At 38.7% G+C, this 25300-nt stretch overlaps 2 protein-coding genes and 1 long non-coding RNA gene across 4 annotated transcripts in view; 1 reads left to right on the top strand and 2 right to left on the bottom strand.

Annotated features, from left to right (window-relative positions):
• Positions 1-13022, bottom strand: part of LOC107583054 (uncharacterized) — a 61840-nt gene extending 48818 nt beyond the window's left edge. Inside the window, exon 1 of the long non-coding RNA XR_001609008.1 lies at positions 12858-13022. This is a non-coding gene — a long non-coding RNA (uncharacterized lncRNA). The remainder of the gene's footprint in view (positions 1-12857) is intronic.
• A 130-nt stretch (positions 13023-13152) lies between these two features.
• On the top strand, positions 13153-15815 carry ccdc43 (coiled-coil domain containing 43). 2 transcript variants are annotated; one of them, XM_016269134.1, is made up of 5 exons: positions 13153-13432; positions 13833-13923; positions 14606-14741; positions 14875-14924; positions 15090-15815. In XM_016269134.1, the coding sequence occupies exons 1-5, from the start codon at positions 13259-13261 to the stop codon at positions 15281-15283; spliced, it is 645 nt and encodes a 214-aa protein (XP_016124620.1). In that variant the 5' UTR covers positions 13153-13258; the 3' UTR covers positions 15284-15815. The 2 variants fall into 2 exon arrangements, with proteins under 2 accessions (XP_016124620.1, XP_016124621.1); XM_016269135.1 differs by having other exon boundaries at positions 15096-15814.
• A 2121-nt stretch (positions 15816-17936) lies between these two features.
• moto (minamoto) overlaps positions 17937-25300 on the bottom strand; it is a 14899-nt gene continuing 7535 nt past the window's right edge. The window contains exons 5-8 of the mRNA XM_016269123.1: positions 21092-22817; positions 20395-20529; positions 19791-19971; positions 17937-19224 (exon numbers count right to left, since the gene is read on the bottom strand). Of these exons, the coding sequence (XP_016124609.1) occupies positions 19022-19224; positions 19791-19971; positions 20395-20529; positions 21092-22817 (2245 nt within the window). The 3' untranslated portion in view covers positions 17937-19021. The remainder of the gene's footprint in view (positions 19225-19790; positions 19972-20394; positions 20530-21091; positions 22818-25300) is intronic.

Here is a 25300-nt window from a genome sequence, read left to right as displayed (position 1 = left end):
GTCTCAGATCTCTTTCTGTCTCTCTAGATGTCTTCAGGCTTTCAGAGGAAGTGACACCGAGATGGCAGGGTAGCAATAACCCACATGCCATTAAATTCAATCTCACTCCACTCAGACAAACACACACACACATCGAGCTGACCGCTCCTCATTCCCACGCTAACTTTACACAAAAAAAGGCACTTTCCTTGAACAGGTTACAATGTGGGCCTGAAGCTCCTTAAATATGAAATATACTATGTTTTTTTTCCTTGGTTCCTTGGTGTGTCTGAAAAAATGGTCAGCGAATGCAGGTGCTTCACTTTAAGCAAATGTTGATCGTCAACCTTAGGAGGAAAATAAATAATGAAATTAAATGGAATTTAATTAATTAAATTAAATTAAATTAAAAATAAAATATAAATAAAATAAAATTGCAAATTAATCATAAATTCATTCTTTAGGGGCTAGCTAACTAGGGACTAAATGTTGTTTTGTAAATACTGATAAACGTAATATGAGTTAACTTATTCCCATAAATGAATGAAAACATTTAAATAAATGGTTAATCTTCACAAATGTAGTCAACACCATAATATTTGTAAACACGGACAAAAATGCAGTCAAATGTAAAAAAAAAAAAATACGTCAAGACCTTTAAGGTGGGACAGGCCAAAAAAACTAAAACCTAGTTAAATTTCATGCTAGATTTATTTTAAATTCGTTAATTTATCTTACATATGTAATAGCTAACTAACACATGTAATAGTTTTCACAACAACAGCCAAATATGGAATTTGTGCCTCTATTGGGAGACCAAGGTGTACCGCATTCATGTAAAGTGCTAAATAAGCTGAAATAGTAGTAGTAAATAACTTTTATCGCATGGCTATTAAAACTTTGATGGAAAAACATGCTGTCAAGAAAGAAGGATGGAGCAAAGAAAAACAAGTGAGAGCAAAGGACAAGGGGTTCGCACACAAACACTGTCTGAGATCACCACTCAAACTGTCTTCCCTAACTACCAGCTGTATTATCAGAGCATGTCTACATATCACCCTTCTCATCTCTCTTCCATCTTCACGATCCCCCCGCTCCCCTGCCATCCCAGCCTTCCCTCCCAGCCCCTAAGACCACTCGGCAAAATCTATAAATAAGGCTTTCCCTCCACGGCTGCGTCTCGCATTTCAGATCAAATTAACCAATCCAAATCGGACATGTTCCCCTGGCCTGACGGCTGAGTGCTGGAGTGTGAGGTTCTAATGAGTGTCGGAACATCAATACCCTCACTGCACGAACGCCACTGTCTTCCCTCAGGGGAACAATTAGAACCTGAGGAGCGAGAAACTTTTCTCCCGGTCTCTCTCGTTCTGGTTCCCGGCAGTGTTAGTGTGGAACTAAGTGCCTGTGATTTAGATGTCAGAGCAGATGCCCTCTGACATGAGCCCTAAGGCAGAGCACATCACACAAGAGAATGAGAGCTGGCGGCATGCAGGTGTGCAATTACTGAATATGCAAGAGCTGGATATGATCACACCTGTTAAACTCACACTGGAAGATAGACACTGGCTAAATCCAAATTGCTGTATTTGATAGTAGATACTAAATTCAATGAGGAACTTACAGTCCTCATGAAATCAAAATTGACTTTATTTACTTTGGTAGTGCACATTGCTAGTCTTGAGCCAATTAATCTATGCAAGTTAATCCACTGACTTGTCTTGGTAATCTTTAATTAAAATCTGATCATTTGCTTCCACACTGGAATGGCAGTTCTTCTCTGATGACGCCAGTTTGACAGCTTGGGCAGAAGATGCGTAAAAAGAAAACAAACTGAAAGAATACAAAAAGAATAGAGAAGCTAGTGTTAGTGTTTTTTTTTTAAAGAATACAAGCAATTAGTAAATGAATAGAGTGCAAGTCTAAATGGGGCATTTTTTAAAGAATCGAATTAGAATAGAGATTACTAGAGTTAGAGGGTCAAATAAAGATGGAAGAGATGTGTTTTTAGTCGATTCTTGAAGATGGCTTTAAAGTTTAAAAATGTAAAACATAAAATGTTTTTATTTGTGGGATTTCAAAACATTTTCTAGCACTATACAAACATATTTATCAAAATTACATAGATTAAAATACTACAGTCTAAAACAGACTGAACCAAACCAAAAACAAAACATCACAGCATAGAACAGAACAAGCAAAACAAGCCAAACCGTGAAAAATAAAATAAATAAAAACCAAAACAAAAGAAAGAATAAAACAGAACAGAACAAACAAATCAAAACAAAACAAAAAGCAAAAAATTCAACAAATAAAAAGCAAAAACTACAACAGAACAAAAAATAAATAAAAATAAACCTAAAACAAAAAGTAGACAAAAAAAGAGCAACTATTGCTCTGAGGTGAGTGTGATTTGACCAAGTACAACATGTTCCTGGATCAACATCTTTGTTTATCCTGGCACATCATTCCAATCAACCAATCAGAATTGAGAGATAACTTCAGGTTATTCAAATTCAGGAAATGTCAGTTTTAGGCTTACAATCAGGATTAGGTTCTTCTACACCCTTGTTAATCAGCTATCATTTCCCTCTGATTTTAGGAATAAATTATGGGTAAGGTTAGGTTTAGTGGTGGGGATTGTGTTAAGTCTGTATTTTTGGACAGTAATGTTGATCCAGGATCAACAAAAGATCCAGGAACATGTCTTACTTGGCAAAATCACGGCGACCATTGCTCTGAGTATAAAACGTATACTATGCAGATTATACTATATAGAGTGTACCAAGTATTTAGAGCAGGGCTGTTTCTAGGTATAGGCAAGCTATAGGTAGTCGCATACTGTGTAGCAGGTAAACATATTTCTGATGTAGGGACTGACAGGGAAAAAATACTTAAGGGTGTTGCCTCAAGAACATTCATCCTCTTGTTCACAGTCATTCTACTAAAGCCCTGGAAGTTTTAGGAAAACTGTGCTTTAGATGTTGATATATTGAAAGTGAATCCTCTGTCTATTGGGCTTGTTAGGCTGTGATTGGTATGCGCAGTGTTCTGAGCCACTACTAGGGTCAGGGTGACTGTCAAACTGTCCAGTCACAGAATGACAGGGGAGTTAACACCCGCCCTCTGACAGAGTGCCCGCCTCCTATTGGGCAAGTTGAACCGGCAGGTTGGCACACAGGTGTTACGGGACAGGTTGCCCGCAGTGGTGAATGACGGGTGCCCAGAGAGGTGTTCAGAGCAGACAGGTGTGTGGGTCAAACAAACGTGACTGTTTATCTGTCTCTCTCACACACGGGCCTCTCAAAGCGGTTTTAACATTGCTAATAAGACTTTACAGAGGTGTTTCAGAGTAAAGCCCCGTTCACACCGCCAGCGACACACAGCGACAGAGCGACATAATCCCATTAATTTTCAATGGAGAGCAGTCGACTTCCGGCGACACGAGCGACAGTGACCGTTGGCGACGGAATGTGGGCATGTCAAGCGATGCGAGTCAAGCGACAAAAGTTCAGAATTCTTCAACTTTATGCAAATAAGCAGCGAATTTCGCGAGTGACAACCAATGGGAGTGAAGTCAGTGGAGAGCACGTGATTCATCTGCTGTAGTGGAGTGTTAGGGGGTAACTAGGCAACCAGTAGTGGGAACGCCCACTAGCGACCTCAATTGCCAGCCACAAGCGACAAGCAGCGAAAAAGTCGCTGGCGGTGTGAACGGGGCTTAACGGAGAAGACCGCTCACCCTCATCTATGGTTTTCACAAATCCTGGGACTCTCTTGATGTTAAGGTCTGTAGGATATCAGACAATGTAAGATTTGATAAAGAACAGTTGAAACACGAGGAGCCCAAATTCCACAGAGGCCCAAGACACAGGATGTCGTAAATCAGATCCTGGCCCCACAAGCCGGAACCAACCAGCAGATTTGAGTAGCTCACAGCATTTAAACAAAAGAACACTTATTGACAATTCCAAGGAGATTGTCAATTTTGGGGGCAAGTAATTAAGATTAATGGTCAAAAGAGATGCACGGCGTAACCATCACATGGTAACCAGTGATGGCAATCACAAGCTCTTTGAATTGACTCCCCCACTTAGGAGACAAAGAACAAACAGATTCCTTACCAACCTTTTAACCTCTGGTCTTCACAGAATATGTCCTCATCCACAGAATGCTACAGAAACTACCTTTCCATGTAAATATGCATCTAAATGACACTAAAAGGACTGGTGAGCAACTAATCATTTCTAGGCATAACTCCATATCATGTATGTAACCCACATATGACTTATCAGGTCTTAATCATTTATTGTGTATGTCTTTTTAATAACTATTGAATAGTTTCAGGTCCTATGGACTACTCGTTGAAAAAAATACTGACCCATGTCTTGTGAATTGAAGCGACAGTCCTGAATCGATGTAAAACTGCGTAAATGCTAAGGGCTGCAATCCCTCTGATTTTACTGCAAATACACTATCAGAAATCTCTCTTATGGAAGGTGCATACAGACACTGCTAGTCCCTGTTTAGTGGGTCTTCAGACTCCTATCTTTTATCTTAGAATCAAATTTATGGTTTCTGTAAACAATCAAAACTCTCAGATTTAGGGAGAACGGAATAAGAGAGAAAAAGGATGCATGTGCAAAAAAGAGAAATTGGAGACACAGACAGAATATGTGTGAAAGGGAAGAGAAACGGCCATGTGCAGCTGGAGTGTTTGGAACAGACAAAGTCAACAGACTGAGCAAATATTTGAGGCACCGAATGCAAACAGCTGGCAATGCATGGGTATCTGTGTGTAAGGGCGACAGAGATGATGACGTAAAGAGAGATAGATAAAAAGAGAAGGAGAGTATGTGATCATGGCCCTGTCTGCCACACGCAACAATAAACACATTACACCTGCTATAACTCCAATACTCTCTAATAACATCTCATCATAAAAACCCTTTAAAGCACTTATGAACTATTAATGAAAATAAAAGGTGAATATACTGTATCTTTTTTTAAATTCTCAAATGCCAAGGAAATGCGTTCATAACAATTTCTAAGGACAGAACAACAGCTCAGTGGGACCAGACTAGCTGAAAAATGCATGAACTGTTTTCAGACTGTGTATTTCTGCACAACTAGTGGCACTATGAAATCGCAAAAACAATAACTACAACATACAACCAATAAGCAGTCCTGCCCCCAACTCATGCCACTAGTTGAGCCAGAAATTGCCATGACCAGTAAAACAAACAGAGCATCATAGAGCTCCATATTAACCTATTGAGGAAATCAACCCATGAATGGCTCGTATTGATAGTTCTGCACTTTAAGCAGGGACGGGAGTAAGAGTTTTTATCATTGAAGAAAGAAATTACAGCCAGATGCAACATGACAAGATTCTGTAAACAAACAATTTGTCCATTCCAACCAAACGTGAAAAAGACACAATCAATCACAAAGCAGCCAAATATAACAATTCACTCGGTATTCACACACTCTGTCACACTGCAAAAAGCATGAAACATATACCTTGTATTATGCTTCACTAAACTATATGTACGTGCATGGTTTTCTTTGTAGAATTATTGTATATTATCTGATTCTAAATACAATCAGTCTCTCCATGTTTAATATGAGGAGTGCCTTCAGCATAAGCAGGGCTACAATACAAACCAAGCGGCCAACAAAATCTAGAGTCACTCATTGCAGTTGGATAAAAAAAAGCACTTGCTTTAATCCCTTGTCCTAGGTTATAACACAAAACAAAATCCCATTTACATTTACACACACAAGCAACGTGATGCAGTAAAACTACAACACTGTCATTATAAACAACTAAGAAGCTGCAATTGAGGTACCGTTGATTATAATGGAGTGTTGCAGTGTTACAGTATAGACTTTACTGAATACAGGCCATACTGAATTTTACGTAGATAAAAACGAGGCAGTGAGATATACCTAAAGTCTTTACAGTAGCATGCCCCAGATCACGTCATTTTCATAAAACAATTTTTAAAGTGAGTTTTGGAGTTTTTGTCTAGTGAAAGTTTTTTGAAAAGGTGTTTTGTCAACTGAACAACTGGCATGTTGATAAACAGCAGAACAATCCATTGAACACGCTGTATTTTTATCCGTCACAGCCTTGCTCTCATTACCATCAAAATTTAAAAATGGCACTACCCTGACTAAGGTTTATATTAACTGTAACCAAATATTCTGTCTTGATATGTCTACAGCAAGAGACCTCCACACGGCAGTGCTTTTGTCTACCGTTTTTATCAATGTGCCACTAATTGGCTCGTTGCTTTGTTGTCTGCTACAGTGCTGCTGTTATGCAATAAGGGCGACAGGAAGCGCATGTGTAAGCGTGAGAGCTACATGTTCTCATGAACAGATCCGGCATATGCTTCCTGCAGTCAGGTTTGAGGTGAATAAAAAGAGGCGTGCTTCTCTTCGCTCTCCTCCTGCCAACAGTTTCTCCTCCACTGTTCCTGTCTGCTTTCCTCATCCATCACCAGCAAAGGCCCCTCTTATCTATCTATCTCCTTTCCCTCTCTCTAACCTTCCCTCCCTCTGCCACCCTGCGCTCCATCCATCCATCCATTCATCCTTCGGCTGATACTGAGCCAGCTCTCCAATTTAATTCCCCATCTGTGGACTGCTTGAGATATTAGTCCAGAGATGAGATCCGTGACCCTGAATACGGGGGTAGAAGATTCAGCAAGGGGGGGCAGGGCGGCTGGGGTTTCCGTCCCAGGTTGAAGTCACGTCTCTGGGCTTGGCAAAGACGCTGCTGCCTCTCTACCTTCCTGGATCCCCTCCTGAAGTGGCAGGGCTAAATATTTGCCCTCGGACACATCGCCGTCTGGACATGTCCTCTCTTGCTAAGTGACCGCCATCATCATCTGCCCCCCGCGACACCAGCTCCACCCCATCTCTACAGAAACCATGAGAGCTGGCATAACGACAGCCGGTCGGAGCAGAGGATAGGAAAAGTTTGAGCACTCAGCTCAAAAGAGGCCAAGAGAGTTCAATGACCCAGAAAGAGATGGCTCACGCATGCATGTAGGCCTGGGCAATACTCTCACATGTGTGGAAGCATCAGCCCTAATGTTATCAATTACAAAAACTACCAATGCAGACTAAATGAAAACATTTTGATTAAGTGGAACAGAGTCAAAAACTAACCACTGGGAAAGGCCGGAAAAATCACCAGCACTAAACTAAAATGGCCAAGAATTGATTTTGGTTTTAGTTTATGATGAAAAAATCTTTGACATTTAAAGTGATATTAGTTAAAGTAGTGGTTCTCAACCAGGGGCCCAGGGTCCACTAGGGGGCCTCAGCAAACTTCCAAGAGGGATTCAAAATTATTTAAAATAATTAAAAGTTAATTTAGGCGCGAGTTAATTAAAAGTTAACCATTTTTTTTTATTCAGTGTTGTGACGTTCATCTGAGTGTAATGGATTTTTGAAATAGAAAAAAACATTCTAAAACATTAAAAACTAAATAAATATTTAATTAATTATAATAAAAAATAAACATAACTAGGAAAATGAAACTAAAATACATTTTACTAACAAATATTTAAAAAGAAATACACTAGTTTATACATAAATTTTAGCAAACTAAAATACTAAACCAAAAATGGAAAGAAAACATAATTTCAATAATTATCTTAATTATGTTCTCTTATTAACTTCCCTGGTCCACCCTCATAGAAATTCACACGCTCATACAACTGAGCATTTGTGAGAAAAAAGACCTGTCAAGCAGCCTTTGTGTTTTTGTGTTGCTGCTGTGGAGAAAGAGAGGCGACGGATCAGAGCTGACAGACAGCTCTCGTCGGACCAGAAGCCACCTGAATATTCATCAGATTCATTACCCTTTTTTCTTTTCTCTCTAGTCCCTTATTCATCTTGCATTTTCATTGCCTTAATTCCATTAAACATTTCAGGAGGGCCGGATGGCTGGACTGAGGGAGGTGCAAGTACACGCCTACAGGGAAGGACAAGTGTGTATTTACACGCACCAGCGCATCCAGATTAATGACACGGTGCCACGATCGCAGGGAGCCAAAGTTGCAGTGAACTTTTTCGCCTCTGAGGGCCAGTTGAGATTTGCCTGCCACACACTCGAACTAATCCTCCCAGTCACTTGACCCCAGCCATCATCTCTGTATGCCGTTATGTGTGTGTGCTCCTGTCTGTGTCTCTCACAGGCACTTCTGTCATCACCGTTTCTATAATCTAAGCTAATTAGGTCCTCATTACTTCCTACCTCCTCTCTATCTCTTTCTTCTTCCGTCCAACCCTTTTTGCTTCTCATATTCTACAATGTGGCACGACAAAACTAAAGTGCTCCAATTATAATCAACAGAGCTGTCTACACTATAAGTATGCAATGTGGCAGCTTTGTTATTTATATATAACGGGGACATTCAAGTTTTGTTGCGACGTTTGCTCTCAGCATAGACGCTGCCTGTCTCAATGTGAATACTTAAACGACACACTTTTTGCTGGTGATGGAGAAGTTGTGTATCTCTGTGTCTTTAGGCCCTAGTGAGCAGCTTTCCAGGAACCTGAGTGAGTCAAAGGCTTTTTTGCATGTAAACGATGAATTTATAATCTAGCTAAACTCATTACTTTCATAAACTAAATGAACTTTTTAAATCTTTTTACAACCATAGATTTTAAAAAGTTGCAGCTTGATTATGGTATAAAGATTTGCAAACAAGGAAATTGCTGTGAATTATTTATTTAGTTATTTACGTTCCTTTATGACTGGTATTGCACATAGATAATATTTGGCATCTCCCTCTTTACCTAAACATCTTACGAAGTGTATTGCAATACAATCACTGGGGGCATTAAAGGATCATTTTTAAATATTGTTTTGGGGTAAGTAAGTCTTTTGTTTGTTTTAATATTACAAATATTGGCCTAAAAGTGTTTTAGGTAATAGTAATAAGAAATGTTTCATGAGTAGCAGATCAGCATATTAGACTAATTTCTGAAGGATCATGTGACACTGAAGACTGGAAAATTCAGCTTTGCCATCACAGGAAAAAATTAATAATTAAAATAATTAAAAATTAAGTTAATAACTTAATAATAATTATCTTAATAAGATTACATTGATTTAATTATATTAATTTGCATTATGTTTTAAGTCATAAAAATTACAATTCAAAAAATGTCATGGTATTTCCAAGTCTTCCTTGGGAACCATAAAGTGAATTCACAAAATCCTTCACTTCTGTTCTTCTACAAGCATTTGTGGGCAACATTAGCTGATGCAAACTGCAAAAACCCACTGGAAAATTTACTTTTACTGGGGATGCACTAATTCTAATATCTGACACTATTTGGGACGCATAGTATGCAAATTCACTCCCCATCCTCTCTTCCTGAATTACACAATCCCTCCTCTCTGCTTCCTCTATTGTTTGTTTGCTATTTTCTCCTCAGAGTGAGGCTCCATTAGACAGGCTCCTCTTGCTGTCAGTGTTTCAGTTTGCCGTTTTGCCGAGAACCAAGTGACGAGCAAAACACAACTGAAAACAGCCAAAGGAGGGTCGGCGCAGCGATAAGACAAGATGGCCCAACAATGGGAGCCGCTTGCCTTGCTGAGGGAAGACAGCCCTGGAGAATGGAGTGAAACTGAAGATAAGACGCATACGTCTGAAGAGGACAGAGATAGTGTAGGCCAGAGCTGTCACACTGAGAAAGACAGTGAAGGAAGAAAAGTGATAACCTCTGCTCTGCCGTCCACTCCATACGCCAGAAAATGGCTACATATGTGACATTCTGCATCTCTATTGTACTGCTGACTGTCCTTTATATAGCTAGAACTTGCACAGCTAACACAGACACAACTGCAAGAAAACGCACACATGCAAATGCAAATACAAATACAAAGGTATAAATCTAAAAACTTTTTGTTAAATATTAAGATGCTTCTGTTGTTGGTGGAAACCAGGGCTAACTTGCACAAACAAGCAACTACAAGCAAATACAGTCAAACCAACATCTATTCAGACACCTTCAACATTTCTCACATTATCACAGTTTATTCGCTATAGTTTAGAAAATGATAATTAAAATATGACAAGAACTCAGAACAAATTCATCTTGATAATGCCATTCTTCTGTTAGACTGTCTCACAAATGAATTCGGTTGAATAGCTGTCAGCAGTCAGCTGTTCAATTTAAGTACACAATTAGATAATACCAATTTAGGTCAAACAATTACCAAGCAATGCTTAATTTTGTTCAGTCTGTGGTATAAAAAGGTCACATTAGCAATTAAAGAAAAAACACTAAAGCAAAACATGGTCAGGTCAAAGTGTCTGAATAAGTTTTGGTCCCAAAATTGAATCAGTTTTACTGGGCATAATATGACACAGTTTACTTTATTTTGCTATCCTCACATACCTTACATAAATGAACTATAGTGTCCTGCACCCACTAGTAAAAAAAAAACATATCAAAAATTATATTTGGTGTCTAAATAATTTTTGGTTCGACTGTATAATATCTTCTGCATGTTTAAATTAATGCAATGTAAGGCCTTTTTAAGACGTTATAATGCTAATTTAAAAAAATAATAATAATTTAATACTATTAAAACCAATTTATATATATATATATATATTTATAACCAATAATCAAAAATGTTATTAAATGAGAAAAATCTTTTAAACATTTCATCAATGTAGTCAGTTGAACTACATGAATCTTGATTAGGGCTGAAAAAATCATAAAATGTAAATTTGCAATCAGATGTTACTTTCCATGGGAATCAAGCCAATTACCTGCTCTACAGTTTGAGCTACAGGAAGTATGGAAGGAAGTTGAAGGAATTTAATAAAAAATATATATAAAATACAGTAAAGATCTAATTAATGAATTCATTTATAAGAAGCGCTTCCTTTCTTTTCATTTCCAATTTAAAAACTTCCACAAACTTAACCTTTTAATCACCTTAAATTATAAAACAAGACTGTAATACATTTGAATACTTTTTAGGGACATCCTGAAAACAGTCACGACCACACGAAAACACACACGCTGATCACAAAGCGGGCCGGAGGTTTGTGTCACATGCAGATGTGTACAGCCGGGATACTGACAGAGAGGACACAGTATTGGTCCCGGAGGGGGACCAGAGATAGAGAGAGATCTTTGAAAGAGAGACAGAGAGAGTGTGAGTGTTTGCCTTTGGACCCGAGCATGTAGATGCCCACCCGCACGCTCTGCCACAGCCCCTGGCTCTTGTCGCTTTGTATCAATCTGCATCCCCTTGATAAAAATAGTGCTTAAAATAGTGGCCCACAGCAACAAGCAACAACGACCCTGGATCCTTATGTCTGGGAATGGCCTTATCAAACAGTCTCTTTTTCCATCTTTACATTTTACCTTTCCACTTTCATGTTTTCTCTGTATCAGTCATATAAACTAAAATCTTATATGTTCAAAGAGCCTCAAACTTTGTCTTCCTATTTAAAATAGATTTTTTACTCTCACAGAGATGACATGAAAAAGCTTCAGATGTCACAACCAGACCATAAACATAATCAAACGGAAAAAACACGAGCACAGAATTTCTACATACAGAGGCCAAATTCACTACATTGTTCCTTTATGTGTGCAACCTATTTGTTCATTTGTTTTCAGTGGATGAACTTGTGCCGTACAGTAATACTGTTGAAGCCTGATGGATTTTACTCACAACAGAACAAACACTGATACACAAGGGACTTGTAAACACCAATGGACACTTCAGATGCAGTCTCCTGGATTTAAACCTAGTAAAGCAAGTTTTTTACAAAAATGAAATATTTGTTGAACCTTCACTCAAAATCTAAAGTAAGTTATGTTTTGTATCATAAATCCGGCTTTTATAGCTCATGTGAAATAGCGAGAATATGGAGCTTACATTCGAGGAAGAAAAAAAACCACCTCAATTTTAGTCAGAGGCTCAAACTGAAAATTAATAATAATATTAATACTTTTGTGCAGATATTGTTATTTATATGACCAAAAAAACGGATCAAATCTGATAGTTTGTAATGTAAATCAGTCATATTTTTTAATAACAGTAGCCTATAGAAGATTACTTACAGAGTGAAAACTGATATTTATATGCAATTTATATATTTCCTAACAGTATGTCTTAAAAAGATAATCAAAAGCTTCATTATACTCTAATTTTAATCTTGGGGGGCAAAACATATATTGCAATGCAATACAGTGATTGAGAGATAAACATTTCTCAGCAAAACTGTTGTATCATACATTTTAACATGATTTTTCATGGTGAAGTTCTCCTTACATTTACTTTGCCTTACATTCACTGCAAAAGGACGTGTGTACCATGACCTTTTGGGTGGACATTTTTAGAATTATACTAAAAGGTCTTTTACTAAAAAAGTATGAACTATCAGTCAGAGGGCAAGAAGCAAGTCATAGATTGTGCGCAACAGGTGTTTCAGCAAAGTTTTGATCATGTTGATATCATAGACTGTATAAAAACAGGTTGCTATATTAAAGACCTGAGAAATTCATGCATCAAATATGATACAGGCTTAATCTTAAGCATGAGCAGACTTTTACGCAGACCTATGTACATACACAATTTATGAAACATAAACACAAGCATTCTATAAAACATTTTTGTAGCCCTCTCAGCATATTGAAATTATGCATATTCATTTCATTGACCACTGTTTTAAACCTGATTATGATTACTAAGTGAAATGAGGTTATGCACCAAAATAATAATGCCCCCACCAGATGCAAACGTGTTAATCATGTATTGCTAAAAAACAAAAACAAAATCATATGCTTTTTTAATACAGCAGCATCCAACAGTTCTTTACCTGGATCCGGATGTGCACCTGAGAATTCGGCCTTCTTGGGTAAATTGGCAGCTAATGCCCTCTAGTGGTGAGCTTTGGTTTCAAATCAACTGTTCTGATACCACTTTGCTGCACAGGACGCTTGCATTATAAAAACAATGCCTGCTTCAAACATGATATGCGCTTAAATTGTGAGCAATTAAATAAGCTTTTCGCACGTACTAGACGGCACTCACTTATATGAATACCAAGCTAAATGTAATCTCCCCGTGTAAATAATGAAATAACTACGTTCGCAAATTCTATCGCAATGAAAAGGATGCGTAAAGTATGGATTTTCTGTTGAACGTTAGTGTAGCGCATTTGTGTCTGGCCTTCTGCGCGGACATCCCGCCTCACTATCAGGACCCCAGCCAGGGAAAATGGCGGCGCCCACCCAAATCGCCAGGGAGTTTGAAAACTGGCTGAACGAGCGGCTGGACTCCCTCGAAGTTGACAGAGAAGTTTACGGAGCATATATACTCGGAGTGCTTCAGGAAGAGGAAAACGATGAAGAGCAAAAGGACGCTCTTCAGGGCATCCTGTCCGCTTTTCTGGTCAGTACACGCGCATGCTCGCACGCTGTCAAGATATCTCACACTGTTAGAAACTTGTAATATTTCACAATTGTTCTGAAAACCTCATCATAAACCCGAAAAACACTCTTGAATTGCTTTTTTGGCCCTTCATTTGCGTAGTTAAAGTGCGACACGTGATCAAACGCCTGTTGCCATTCACTGATACTATGTTTATTATTATTATCATCATTTAAGTTACTCAAAAATAATCGCACACGAGCAGCTTATTTTCAGATGTTGTAAACTATATTTGAATGTAGTTTTACGCAAGGTGTGTGCAGAGAGATTGGTGTGAAGTCACTGTAAACATCCAGATACAGTCGTTTGCCTGACCGTTTTAGGCTTGTGTTAGTAAACAGAGGTCACTTTATTGTCGTAGGAAGAAGACACGCTTGAGGAGGTTTGCCAGCAGATCTTAAAACAGTGGACTGAGTGCAGCAGATCTGCAGTGAAGGGTACTCCGGGAGATGGTAAGTGGAGAGCTGAAATGAGAAAAGGGGAATCTCAGCGACCCCATTTACCAGTCTCGCGCTACTGTGAGTGATCAACATTGCACTACTGTTCAAAAGTGTGTGGTGAGATTTTTCTTTTTAAGAAATTAATACTTTTATTTAGCAAGGAAACATTCAACTGATCAAACGGGACTAGAGACATTTATAATGTTACAAAAAATAGTTTCAAAAAAACTTGAACTATTAAAAAACCCCTAAAAAAAGGCATCAGTTTCTAAACAGCTCAACTGGTTTCAACATTGATAAGAAGAATGTTTCTTGAGCCAATCATCATATTAGTAAGGGCTGCTGAAAATTCAGCTGTCCTGAATACTAATAAATTATGTATTAAGTGAATTCAGTCAATTTTGTAATAATGCTAAACAATTTTACTGGTTTTTGATCAAGTAAATCAAGCCTTGGTGAGCATAAGAGGCATCTTTAAACAAAAATTAAACAATTTTACAAAACTGTTGAACAGGGCTGTACGTTAATATTTTTATTTCTCACTTTTTTTTGTGTAACAATTCCATAATTTTAGTATAACCTCAAGATTTGTAATTGTTCTCATTCTTTTCTTCTGTATTATCTCACAGTACAGTAATAGTGATATAAACATGTTTTTCAGCTACTGTCTTTGTTTTTTGTTTTCTATTTTCAGCTGAGGTTCAGGCTATTGCCAGTATGATAGAGAAGCAGGCACAGATTGTGGTCAAACAGAAGGAGGTGTCGGAGGAAGCCAAGAAGAGGAAAGAGGCTCTACTGGCACAGTATGCTCATGTCACAGATGAGGAGGAATATCCTTTTAACACACTTGTTTGTAATGTTGTATTTTTTATGGCACTTTGTTAAGAATAAAGCATCACCAAGTCTCTCTCAAGGTCAGGGATCAGGTGATCCAGTGTGAAGCAGTTTCTTTAACATTTGTACTGAAGATGATGAGGAAGAACCAGCTGCAGTGGGTATACCCAGTGAAAAATGTATCCTTTTTGACACCATCACTCTACTATGTAATAACCACGATCACTTCAGGAGAAGATCTCTGCTCTGGTTATACACAGTATATATAGTGTGCAGTACTGTTGTAGGAGCAGCTGTAGTATGATCTGCAATGATTAGACATGAACTGTTCCCTTCACTGCCAGCCCCAGCCCTGTTCAAAAACACCAATGTGGAGGATGTTTTGAACCGCCGCAAACAGCAGCGTGACCAGGCCAGAGAGGACGCAGAGAAGAAGAAAGAGCAGGACAAGATGCAACGCGAGAAAGACAAACTGGCCAAGCAGGAGCGCAAGGACAAAGAAAAGAAACGCACACAGAAGGGAGAACGCAAGAGATAGAGAGAAAATTCAGAGCAAGAAAACTTTTGTGGACTGTACGATACCAAGGTCATTTATCTACAAGAGAAAAATACAATGAGACCTCAGCAAACAATGCCCCAACTAACAATGTATGCATCCATATCCTGTTTTGGGTCCGATAGTGCTTATGGAATGATAATGTTGGGCCGATTTCGCTGTTTTCTTGGCTTGTAAAAAAACTAATGGCAAACCAGCAAACTGAATGAGAATTGTATCATGACCCATTGATTTTTACATGTGCTGACTGTTGTGCTACTTATTTAAGGGTAAATCTCACACACCCTGTCAAAAACATGTTCAGGTTGCATTTCAACCCAAAAATCATAATTCATATTTTGGTTAAAATAGTCATTTCTGTGTTACATGAATATTTAAATTGTAAAGTATAATGTGGCTATGCAAAATATCTTCATAATCCTAAAACAAGTTTTATTTGCGTTTTGGTGCGTGTATATAAATATATATGAAGAGTTCAGATGCAAAACCCTCTAAGTGCCATCTAAAATTTTCTTCTAAAATTGTCATTTTTCTTCATAATTGTTATTTTACTTTAATAGCAAAGAAAAGAACCTATTCATTGCCATTCAAGTGACATTACTAAACCAACACATAGGAGGCTGATAAAAATGCTCATTTTAGAAGAAAATTTCAAACGGCACTTACAGGCTTTTGCATTTGATCTCTCTCGCTCTCAATATACTTTTTATAAATCAAGTATTGGGTCACACCCTTCTTTAGAACAGAAAAAGGCACTTCCAAAACTGTGGCAAAAAAGATGGAAACATAATTCATGTATTTAAAAATTGTATTTCCATCTCTTTTGCAACAGTTTTGGAAGTGTCTAAAATGACTTTACTCATATGTACAAGTCATTGGTGTTTGGTGATGAGTTTTTGGCTCGAGGTCTGCATTTAAAGTCACGCCAGAGGTGTTCAGCTGGGTTTCTGCAGACCACTCAAGTTCTTCCACACTGACTGAATCAATCATTTCTTTTTGAACCTTGTCTTATACACAGAGGCATTGTCATGTTAGAAAAGAGTCCTGTCCAAACTGTTGCTATAAAATTAGAAGCACACAATTCCCTAGAATATCATTAAGTAGAGTGATATAAGACTAAAGTTGACAAACCGGTTCATTAGTAGGGGGTGTCCCAATACTTTTGACAATACTGTGTGTGTGTGTGTGTATATATATATATATAAGGCAGTTGAAAAGTGACCTGGACATGTTTCCATGAGATTCACCCTTTCAACATGTTTCTGTTAAATTCACTCTTTAACATTTACCAGCGGATAACCAACATTCTTGTGTCTAAAAACAGCATAGATCCCCATCTTATTGCCTTGAGGGACTTTCAAATAACCTGTGAACCATTTTTTATGTTTTCCATGGGTTGCTCCTCAGTAGCACAACATTGATTTTTAACACACAGCTCAAGATGCAAAAGCTCACAGCTCACAAGCTTTTTCAGAAACCAATGGAAGCCTTCTCGTCATGTAGCAATATATGGAGAGGGCTCAGAGACAACCCAAAGACAGAGAAACAAAACTGCTAATCAATGGGAGAGGAGGCGGGGGCCGACATGTAGTTTTTTTTGCTCCTAGTGGCTGTTTCTGTTTCAGTTGTGGTTTATTTTTATTGTAGGACAGTGATTATCCTAAAGTGAGCAGGGTATGTGTGTGTGCACATATATATCAATTGACAACTGTTCATTTGAAGCTGCTACATATTGTGCTAATACCTTGTAGACTGCCTTCTCATATGCTACAATGAGAAACCTTTTGTGTCTGTTAGCTTGTAAGATCAGGTGATTGAGGCATTCTTTTATCAAAGCCACAGTATTTAACATTTTGTACTGGAAGTTGGTACAATAAATTGAGTTGTGTAAATGAATGTGCTCACTCTCGACTAATATAACTTGAATCAGAGAATATAGTTCTGCCTTGGTGTCATGTGTAGGTTTTCTACCACAGCCACAAGTTGCAGTTTTTAAAATTGATGTATGGATGCGTTAGATGCTTTTTTTATCCTACAGACTCAGTTTGATTCAGAGGGATCATCAGAAGCTTCACTTTGCTTGTAAACTCTAAGTGTCTCTGCCGATTGCAGAAGATATTATAATTTCTTAATGAATCTTCTATTTATGCAATAAGAGCTCTGACTCTTCAACACTGTTGACTGGTGAAACTTCCATAATCCAAACACTGCTTTGCTTACCTCTGATGGTTTTCTTTACATTAATGCAACTTAAATGTTGTAAGGTGTCAAACTTGAAAAGTGTCCATATGATTTAATAATGGAAATCATCTAGCAAGGTACACTCTTCAGTATGGTTTATTCTGTTAAGCCTCAACTCGGTGGACATTTAAGGATTTTCAATATGATATTTGCTGAGTAAATGTCTAGGATTTTCAGACCTGAATGAGAGGGAGGAACTTTATGAGTGAGGAAAACACATTATTATAAGTGAACAGTCAAATTCACTGCAGCTTTACTGAATGATTTTAGTTTCATTGTATACAGACTGGGATCTGCATTTTTTTTTAATTAGAGCATTGATTAACATTGTATTTTGAATCAATGTTTAATTAAATAAACATTAGTTTTACGCACCACTCTGTGAGCTCTGGGATTTTGTGTTGTGTTAGTTTAATTGTTAAACTTGAACAAAAGCATAAGCAAAAAAAACAAAGGCAATATGAGTACACGTCATATGAACTATGTCAGTCTGTAGCATTTTCTAGTAACATGTTGTTGACATCATTTATTTCAGTCCATGAATGATGTTACTCTCAGCTACTCGATATATCCTCAAATGAGTTACATCACAGACAGATTGACCACATACATACATTGAAATATAGAGAATACTGAGATGAATTCAGAATTGAGATAAACTGCAAATAAATAAATTCACTTTCAAAGTTTCCAAAAACAAAACAGATTTAGGAAAGATGTGATTGTCATTGCTTATCCAGTGAGACCACTAAAAACCAAGTGCTGACGCCAAAGAATCATGCACATAAATAAGTAAAGTAATAAAAGGACAACTTGAACATGTCCTGTTGATCATAAATACTGTTTTTGCCTGAATGAATGTCACTGGAACTAAAATTAGCTGAGGATTTTGAATGGGTTGTAGGAGACACTAATTAAACTGTCAAAATAAAAAACTTCAACACAAATAATTTTTTGCTTCCTGTGCAACTATTTATACATTTCTAGGTCAACTGGGCAAAAATATCCAATTATCCTCCAAAGCCACAGATCTTGCTCTTGCCATACATTCTGTTCCATTATCACCATTAGCCAGTTAAAAGGTCCCTCCTCTAATTTCATCTCTCTTTCTGTCACTGTTAAATCATTCTTTCATACTCTCTCAAAACGCCTTGTTTATACTGGCAGTTCTTCTGGGGTCCTTGGACAAAATAGCTCAGTACTGATCTTACTGCCATAATTCCATGTCTTTTGGAGAATTTGATTATAATCTGATTGGTGGTTTTCACAGAAGACTGATAAATATTAATGAACTAAGAATTCCATCTGCTGCCCACAACTGAGCCTAACATATCACTTTAGTGGAATAACTTAAATAACTCATTCATTCTTCTTAAAATGCAATTCCATCACCTCTTGCACTTTTTTGGACAGGGTTAGATCGATGTTACTTTGTGTCAAAAAACACACACAAAAAACTGTATACCTGCCAGAAATTGATCACAGGGCAGTCAGTGCTCTCTCCAAGCTGCTTTGCTCAGGACTGTCTTGGCCTAAAGGGGAGCAGGTACCCAGCTCGTCTCTCTCCTCTGGGTAACTGTTTGTTTTGGGCAAAGTCATTTGCAATGCACACCAAAGAGCGGTCCGGGCCTTTCTGGTGCTGCTGCACAGGTCCTTCACTGCAGATGCCAACAGAAGGATCTCTGTGAGATGTGAAAAATATATATATTTTTTTTTTTTCACCTTTTAACACACAAGATGCAAGAACTAAGCAAATGTTCTGTTACTAAAGGCTGGAATACACTACACAATTTTTGCCCCGATTTTCCGCCAATGTACTATCTGAAGAAGTTGACACTATTTGGCAAAACTCAGAGCCAGTCTGAGGATTTGAGATGACATATTTCATAGAAAATCACATGATGGTCAGACTCCAATATTTTAGCTGCAGACTTTGATTCCATCCAGTCGGAGGATATCAAACATGTTTGATATTTTCAGCAGATTTTAGAACACGTTGTTTCATGTATGATGGCCAGTTTTTAAATTTGGTAAGTGTATGATGCCCAGTATTTAAAAATCTGTTCAGATTTTAAAAGTCGTGTAGTGTATTCCAGCCTTATGCAGTAAAACTAAGGCTGAGTGGGACTTTACCAAGCCCTGTCATCTTCCACTTTTCTAGGATTGTAGCTTCACACTAGTTTATATAAGATTTTGAATTTTTGTATGTGTATTTTCCTGGTTTTGTTATAGTGTATGACTCACTAACCCCTGTCCTCTCTAAAGAAGGCCGCTGGCTGCCTCTGTCTGCTGCTGGCATTGATGAATTCGTCCTTACGGCGTGCCTGAGTGATGTAGATGACCTCAAGATGCCTGTCCAATGCTGAGCCAACATTAGCATGAAGCGGAAAACTGCGCAACTGCTCCATCTTGCCTAGCAAACCTGCCACCTACAAACACAATGCAATTCTGCATTATAATATAGAAAATTCATTCATTTTTGCTAGTTTAAAACACTTACAATTTAATTCTAGAATATAAGATCAGATGGCACAAATAGAAATGATACATATGTGTAAAATATTCACTGTCTATGAAGTTGTTAGTTTATTTTTTCCACCCACCACTATTAGATTACTATTATTTACTATTAGGTGTAAAACCCGGAGACAACATAACACTATGGGTGCCAATAGAATAAAATCATTTTGATTATTCTCTCATGATTACATAATACTATTCATAATCATTTATTTTCCTTTACATTTTTACACTGTATTTGTTTGAACTTTTAGGCAGGCTCACTAGCACTCTCTTGTGGCCCCCTGTTTGAAACCCCTTGGCAAGACTTTTATGAGAAATACTGGACTGACCCTGGCCTGTTCGCGCAGCTGGTCTACAATGAGGCGGTCCAGTCTGGAGGGGTTTGGGGGCATTTTGGGTAAAACACTACTGGTTACTACAGACACGCGTTTTCCTGGGTAAGTCTTTGTAAGAACAGCTTCTGCCTGTCAGAAAGAACACATTACATTAGTTTCTCACCTTTTCATGATTGTGACATGAAAACAGGTCAGCCTACATGGTAATTCTGTAGTATGACAGAATCTGTACAAGAAAATAATTTAAGTAACTTATTTTTCCATAAATTATTTTCCTAAAAGAAATCACTGTTTTGTCTATAATAGAGTGCTGAAGGAATAATGTATTTTTGTATGCCAAAACACAGAAACAAGTTAGCATTTTAGCACTTCCCATTCCATCATCCTGAAATTAATGAGTTTCTTGAATTGATTTTTGCTTAAATGCCTGAACTAACCTGAACACAAGCTTAAAGCTGCAGTCCGTAACTTTTTTGGGTTCAAAATTTTCAAAATCGCTACAATGTTCTTCCGTAAGACGCATGCAGTTCTGTTTATTAACTGCTAGATCGCCAAAAGTTATGGACTGCAGCTTTAAGATATTTTCAGGTTTTACTCTACGACAAAAAATATGTCAATACAGCAGCACATGCCTGAAAATTCATACATGAACTACATGAATACGCTTATGTCTCAGAAACATCCCGCTTACTTGCTTTCTCTCTTTTTCCAGCATCTTCCACTGCTCGTAACATTCCTCCAAGTAAAAGTGTAGCTGACTGTTGGGGCTTCCGAGTGCCTTGCCAAAGTTAGGTAAAGTCATGGCCGACAGAAACCCGGAGAATGACCCATCTCCTGATGTTTGGCTTAGCCCAATGCATTCTTGTAGATAAGGGCTGAAGGGCGAAACATCTCCCTCTGGCAGACGTTCATTCATGTCGATGAGAGGCACAGAGCAGTAGGGCAACTGTGACGGCGACTGAATCAGGTGGCATGTGCTTTTTCTGGGATCACCCATCTGGTATAGGAATGGGAAAAGTTGTGGTGGTATAGCTTTGGCTGAGTTTGAACTCACTCCGTTGTGTCTCATTTGTCCTCTGTACAAACTGCCCAGTCCCTGATATGGATTCTGCAGGAGTCCTGTTTTCTTGTCTGCCTCTTTAAGGAAACCATGAAGTTTGGGTTTCATGCTAAAGCGCGGAGAAAAACGCCCATCGACCATGAGGCCCGCGGACAACCTGTTGTTCTCTAGCTGGAGGTCAAAATCTGAAATATCCACATTTCCCGCTCCCTTCCTTAAATCCTCAAGACTGACCTGGCCTATCGCACCATGTAGATTTACTGTGTTGCCCTGACTCAAATCAGCCGAGACTCTCGCTGCAGGCCGGAACAACTGCTGAGAAGGAAGCAATGGAACAGCCCCTGATGTGTTTGTGAGCTTTGCAAAACCCTGGGATTCATTGTTGCTGTTGGTCTTTGCTGAAATCTTAGCTTGTTTTTGGTAATGGTTTGAATGGATAGGCTGGTACTGCTTTACACTATTTTGGGCGGTGCTGCTTCCTATCAGGCTGGCTTCTCTGTTTGGGTGGAGGGCTGGAGGCACGATGGTAGGAGAAAAAGTATTTGGTGGCCCAAACCTTGAAAATTCATTTGTAGTATAATGACTTAGTTTTTTATCAACTACTTTAGCTCCTCTTTGCTCCATATTGTTGCGTGTCACCTCTCTCTTAAAATCTGTTGTTTGAGTAATAAGCTCCGACATCCTTTGAAAAGCATGACTCTTCTGCTCTGCCATGATTTCCTCAAGATTCCTCTGTCCTAAAAGACCATTCTGGGTAGATTCTCTGCAATAGTTCATATCCTGCTCTGCCAAGAAAAAGGCCAGTTTACTGACATCCTGCACAGAGAACGATTGGGTGTTTTTCAGTTTATCTTTGCTCACAGATGAAAATTCATGAGATGAACTGAAATAGGAGTCATCCATTGTTTGTGGAGGGCAGCAGGAGTTGTTGACTGAGTTTATATAATCAGACAGGCAGTTAGTGGTGCTGCGGTATCCTTCCTCCTTCTCGGGTGTAATATACTCAGGTTTACCAGGCCTGGTCTGGTAGAGGCTAGAGCTTAACGCTGGAGGTGTGCTCAGGCCTGGGGGGCGAGGGAGATCTTGAGGAGAATACGTGTTGGCCACTCCATTACAGGTGGAGAAATTGCAGGGAAGTGCAAAAGAATCAAAACCATTACAATTCTGAAGTTCGGCCCACTGATGAGATTCTCTACCAGCAGGCTGAGGAGAAATATTGCTGACTGGTTTAGGACAAATCTGTTTTGTTGGGAATCCGGAAATGGGCGGCATCTGTACCTCATTGTTGAAGTACTGCATCCTGTCCTCTCTTGTCAACTTTGGAGACCAGACACCTTTCAGACTAGAGGGTAGCCTACTAAAAACAACACATCAATTATGAGTCGCGGGTGGATAAAATAAATCATTAATGATGCAAATATTAACTGCATTTTCTAAAATATGAAGGTGTTTTAAATAGGCAACAGAAATTGAATAAACTGTAAATTAACATTAAAAGTTATTCAACAAAACATTATTTAGTCAAGAGCAGTGAGGGATTTCCTCTGTCTACAACTGTTTACATTAACTTAAGACAAAACTGACAGTGCTTTCTCAATTTGGTACTCGCAGCGCGCGCTTTGGATGTGACTGAGCGCACAGAAAAGCGCCTCCGGAGAGTGTGAGTACCGAATGACTTAAAAAGCCGTGAAAATAATAAATTTTTGTGACGATGCAACAATGACCGATTAGGCAATTGACAATTCTGTCAACTGTCCCGAAACGTGAGCTAAAGTCTTATATTGCAGCGTGCAGCAGCTCTAGATGCATCGATGTGAAGAGAAAGTCAAAGAGAGAAGATGCGGTACAGCTGAATCACTCACGCTGTTTTCATCTGATGGTTTGTGTGGATTTATTTACTCATCTAACCTACACGCTATATTGAATAAATGTTTTGCAGCAATTTCCCTCATTTTAATGTCGAAAGCTGCGGGAATGAGTAATGCAATGTATGCGCAATCCCGCAACGAAATTCAGGACCTGATTAAACATAAGAGAATTGTGAAATAGATTTTCATGACTTTTCAAAAACTTTCTTGGTTTATTTTTTACAAAACTTTCCAGGCCTGGAAATTGCTGTTCAATGACTTTACCAGGTTTTTCATGACCGTACGAACCCTAATGTGATGATCGGGTGTGGTTATCTAAATCAGACAAAAATACAGGTGCGGTCGGATGGCGGGTGGATCATTTATTTGAAGCTGCGGATTCGGGTGACGTTTTAGATCATCCGCGCATCACTAGTAGGCGGGTGTTTTTGTTCAACAGTTTAATATAACTCTGATTGGATTCGTCTGAAACACGTGTCAAACTCAAGGCCTGCGGAACAATTCCGGCCCGCCACATTATTTTATGTGGCCCACGAAAGTATATGATTGTCTTAAAATAAAAATCTATGCTGCTTTATATCGTAAATTATGAAAGTGTGTATCAATACCACAAGTTTCTGTTTTTATTTGGTGTTCTATTTATACGCAGAAATTGACTTTGGTGTGCATTATATATGATACGCAATGGTTAGGATTAGGGGTGTGGGGTTTTTCCCGTTGATGATGACTGCGTGGACGGCTCAAAGGAATAAGTGCGGACCTCATCAATGCTCGAGCACCACCGGCGGAAATGGTCGAGCAGCACACACGGAAAAACATGATATTGTATATATATATAAGCCCCCCCCCACATAACAAATCCCAATTCAACCCCTGAAATGCGCATTATTATTCTTTAGCTTGGGTTAAACAAATCAATTTTGCTTGGTTGGAACAGCTGCTACGCTAATTATGTCTCTATTTGTTTCTCTGTTTTTGCCACGGGATTACACAAGCTTCAGTCTGGATCCAGAACACCTGAGAAGAGATGATGCCAACCCCTCAGAGGATGCCAACCCTAAAACAACATACATAATAGTGCTGTGTGATTAATCGAAATCGAATCGTAATCGCGATTTGAGACGTTGCAATTTCCTAATCGCAAAGCCTGCGATGTTCCAGAGCATATGCATGACTGCCAGCCTTGAGTTGTAGTCTTACTTGCCCTGAGCAAGAGTGAGCGCACCTCCGTTCTCCCCAATCAGCACTGCTTTAGCCAACTGCGAAAACACCCACTATTAAAAAAAATAAAAACGGAAAGCAGGACGGGAGAGAGACAGAGTGGGATTATGGCATCTACTGGGTCAGATCGATAGTTAGGCAAATTAAAACTAAAGAAAACCGTATGCAACTTAAGCTTCGAAATGACAGACAACGAACAAAAAATGTAATTTGCAAGCGCATATCTATGCAACTTAAGCTTCGAAATGACAGACAACGAACAAAAAATGTAATTTGCAAGCGCATATCAAAAGATCCCTTATCGGTTCTGTTTTCAGTACTGGAGAATAAAAGATACATTCTTAGATGTTTTTGTTAGTACGTGAACATTATCTTACACATTTTATCTTCTCAACAGATTAATTTGAAATAAGTTTATAATGCATGTTGGCTATTCCCAATTCAGAAGAGCGCACACACAGCCTGTGTCTGTGAATGCTTCTCATACTCGCTCATCTCTGTCCCACGCGGCGCGAATCCCACGTCACGGACGAGACGTTAATGCTTGCCACACTCACGCAGCCTGTCTCGTAATGCTCGTTTATACTCGCACCCGGCTCCTCAAGTCTCCACGAGCGCATCTGGCAGTATGGATGAGGCTTGACGCGCGCGCGCGCAACCTGTGTCGACTTGCGCCTGGCTCCGCGTTTAAAACGAATGTAAATTCAGTCTAACTGCTTGCTAATTTCACTTGGATGAAATGAAACATTCA

The sequence above is a fragment of the Sinocyclocheilus grahami genome, unplaced genomic scaffold (assembly GCF_001515645.1).
Source record: "Sinocyclocheilus grahami isolate Dianchi unplaced genomic scaffold, SAMN03320097.WGS_v1.1 scaffold49.1, whole genome shotgun sequence".
NCBI lineage: Eukaryota > Metazoa > Chordata > Actinopteri > Cypriniformes > Cyprinidae > Sinocyclocheilus > Sinocyclocheilus grahami.
Note: the sequence above shows the minus strand (reverse complement) of the source record. Positions and strands in the feature narration are given on the sequence as shown.

What these genes read in the sequence shown, in the direction of transcription:
- ccdc43 (XM_016269134.1), top strand. Translation starts at nt 13,259, where the DNA reads ATGGCGGCGCCCACCCAAATCGCCAGGGAGTTTGAAAACTGGCTGAAC. An exon ending in GCATCCTGTCCGCTTTTCTG is followed by an intron (nt 13,433 to 13,832) that starts GTCAGTACACGC and finishes TTATTGTCGTAG; the next exon opens with GAAGAAGACACGCTTGAGGA. An exon ending in CATGTCACAGATGAGGAGGA is followed by an intron (nt 14,742 to 14,874) that starts ATATCCTTTTAA and finishes TAACATTTGTAC; the next exon opens with TGAAGATGATGAGGAAGAAC.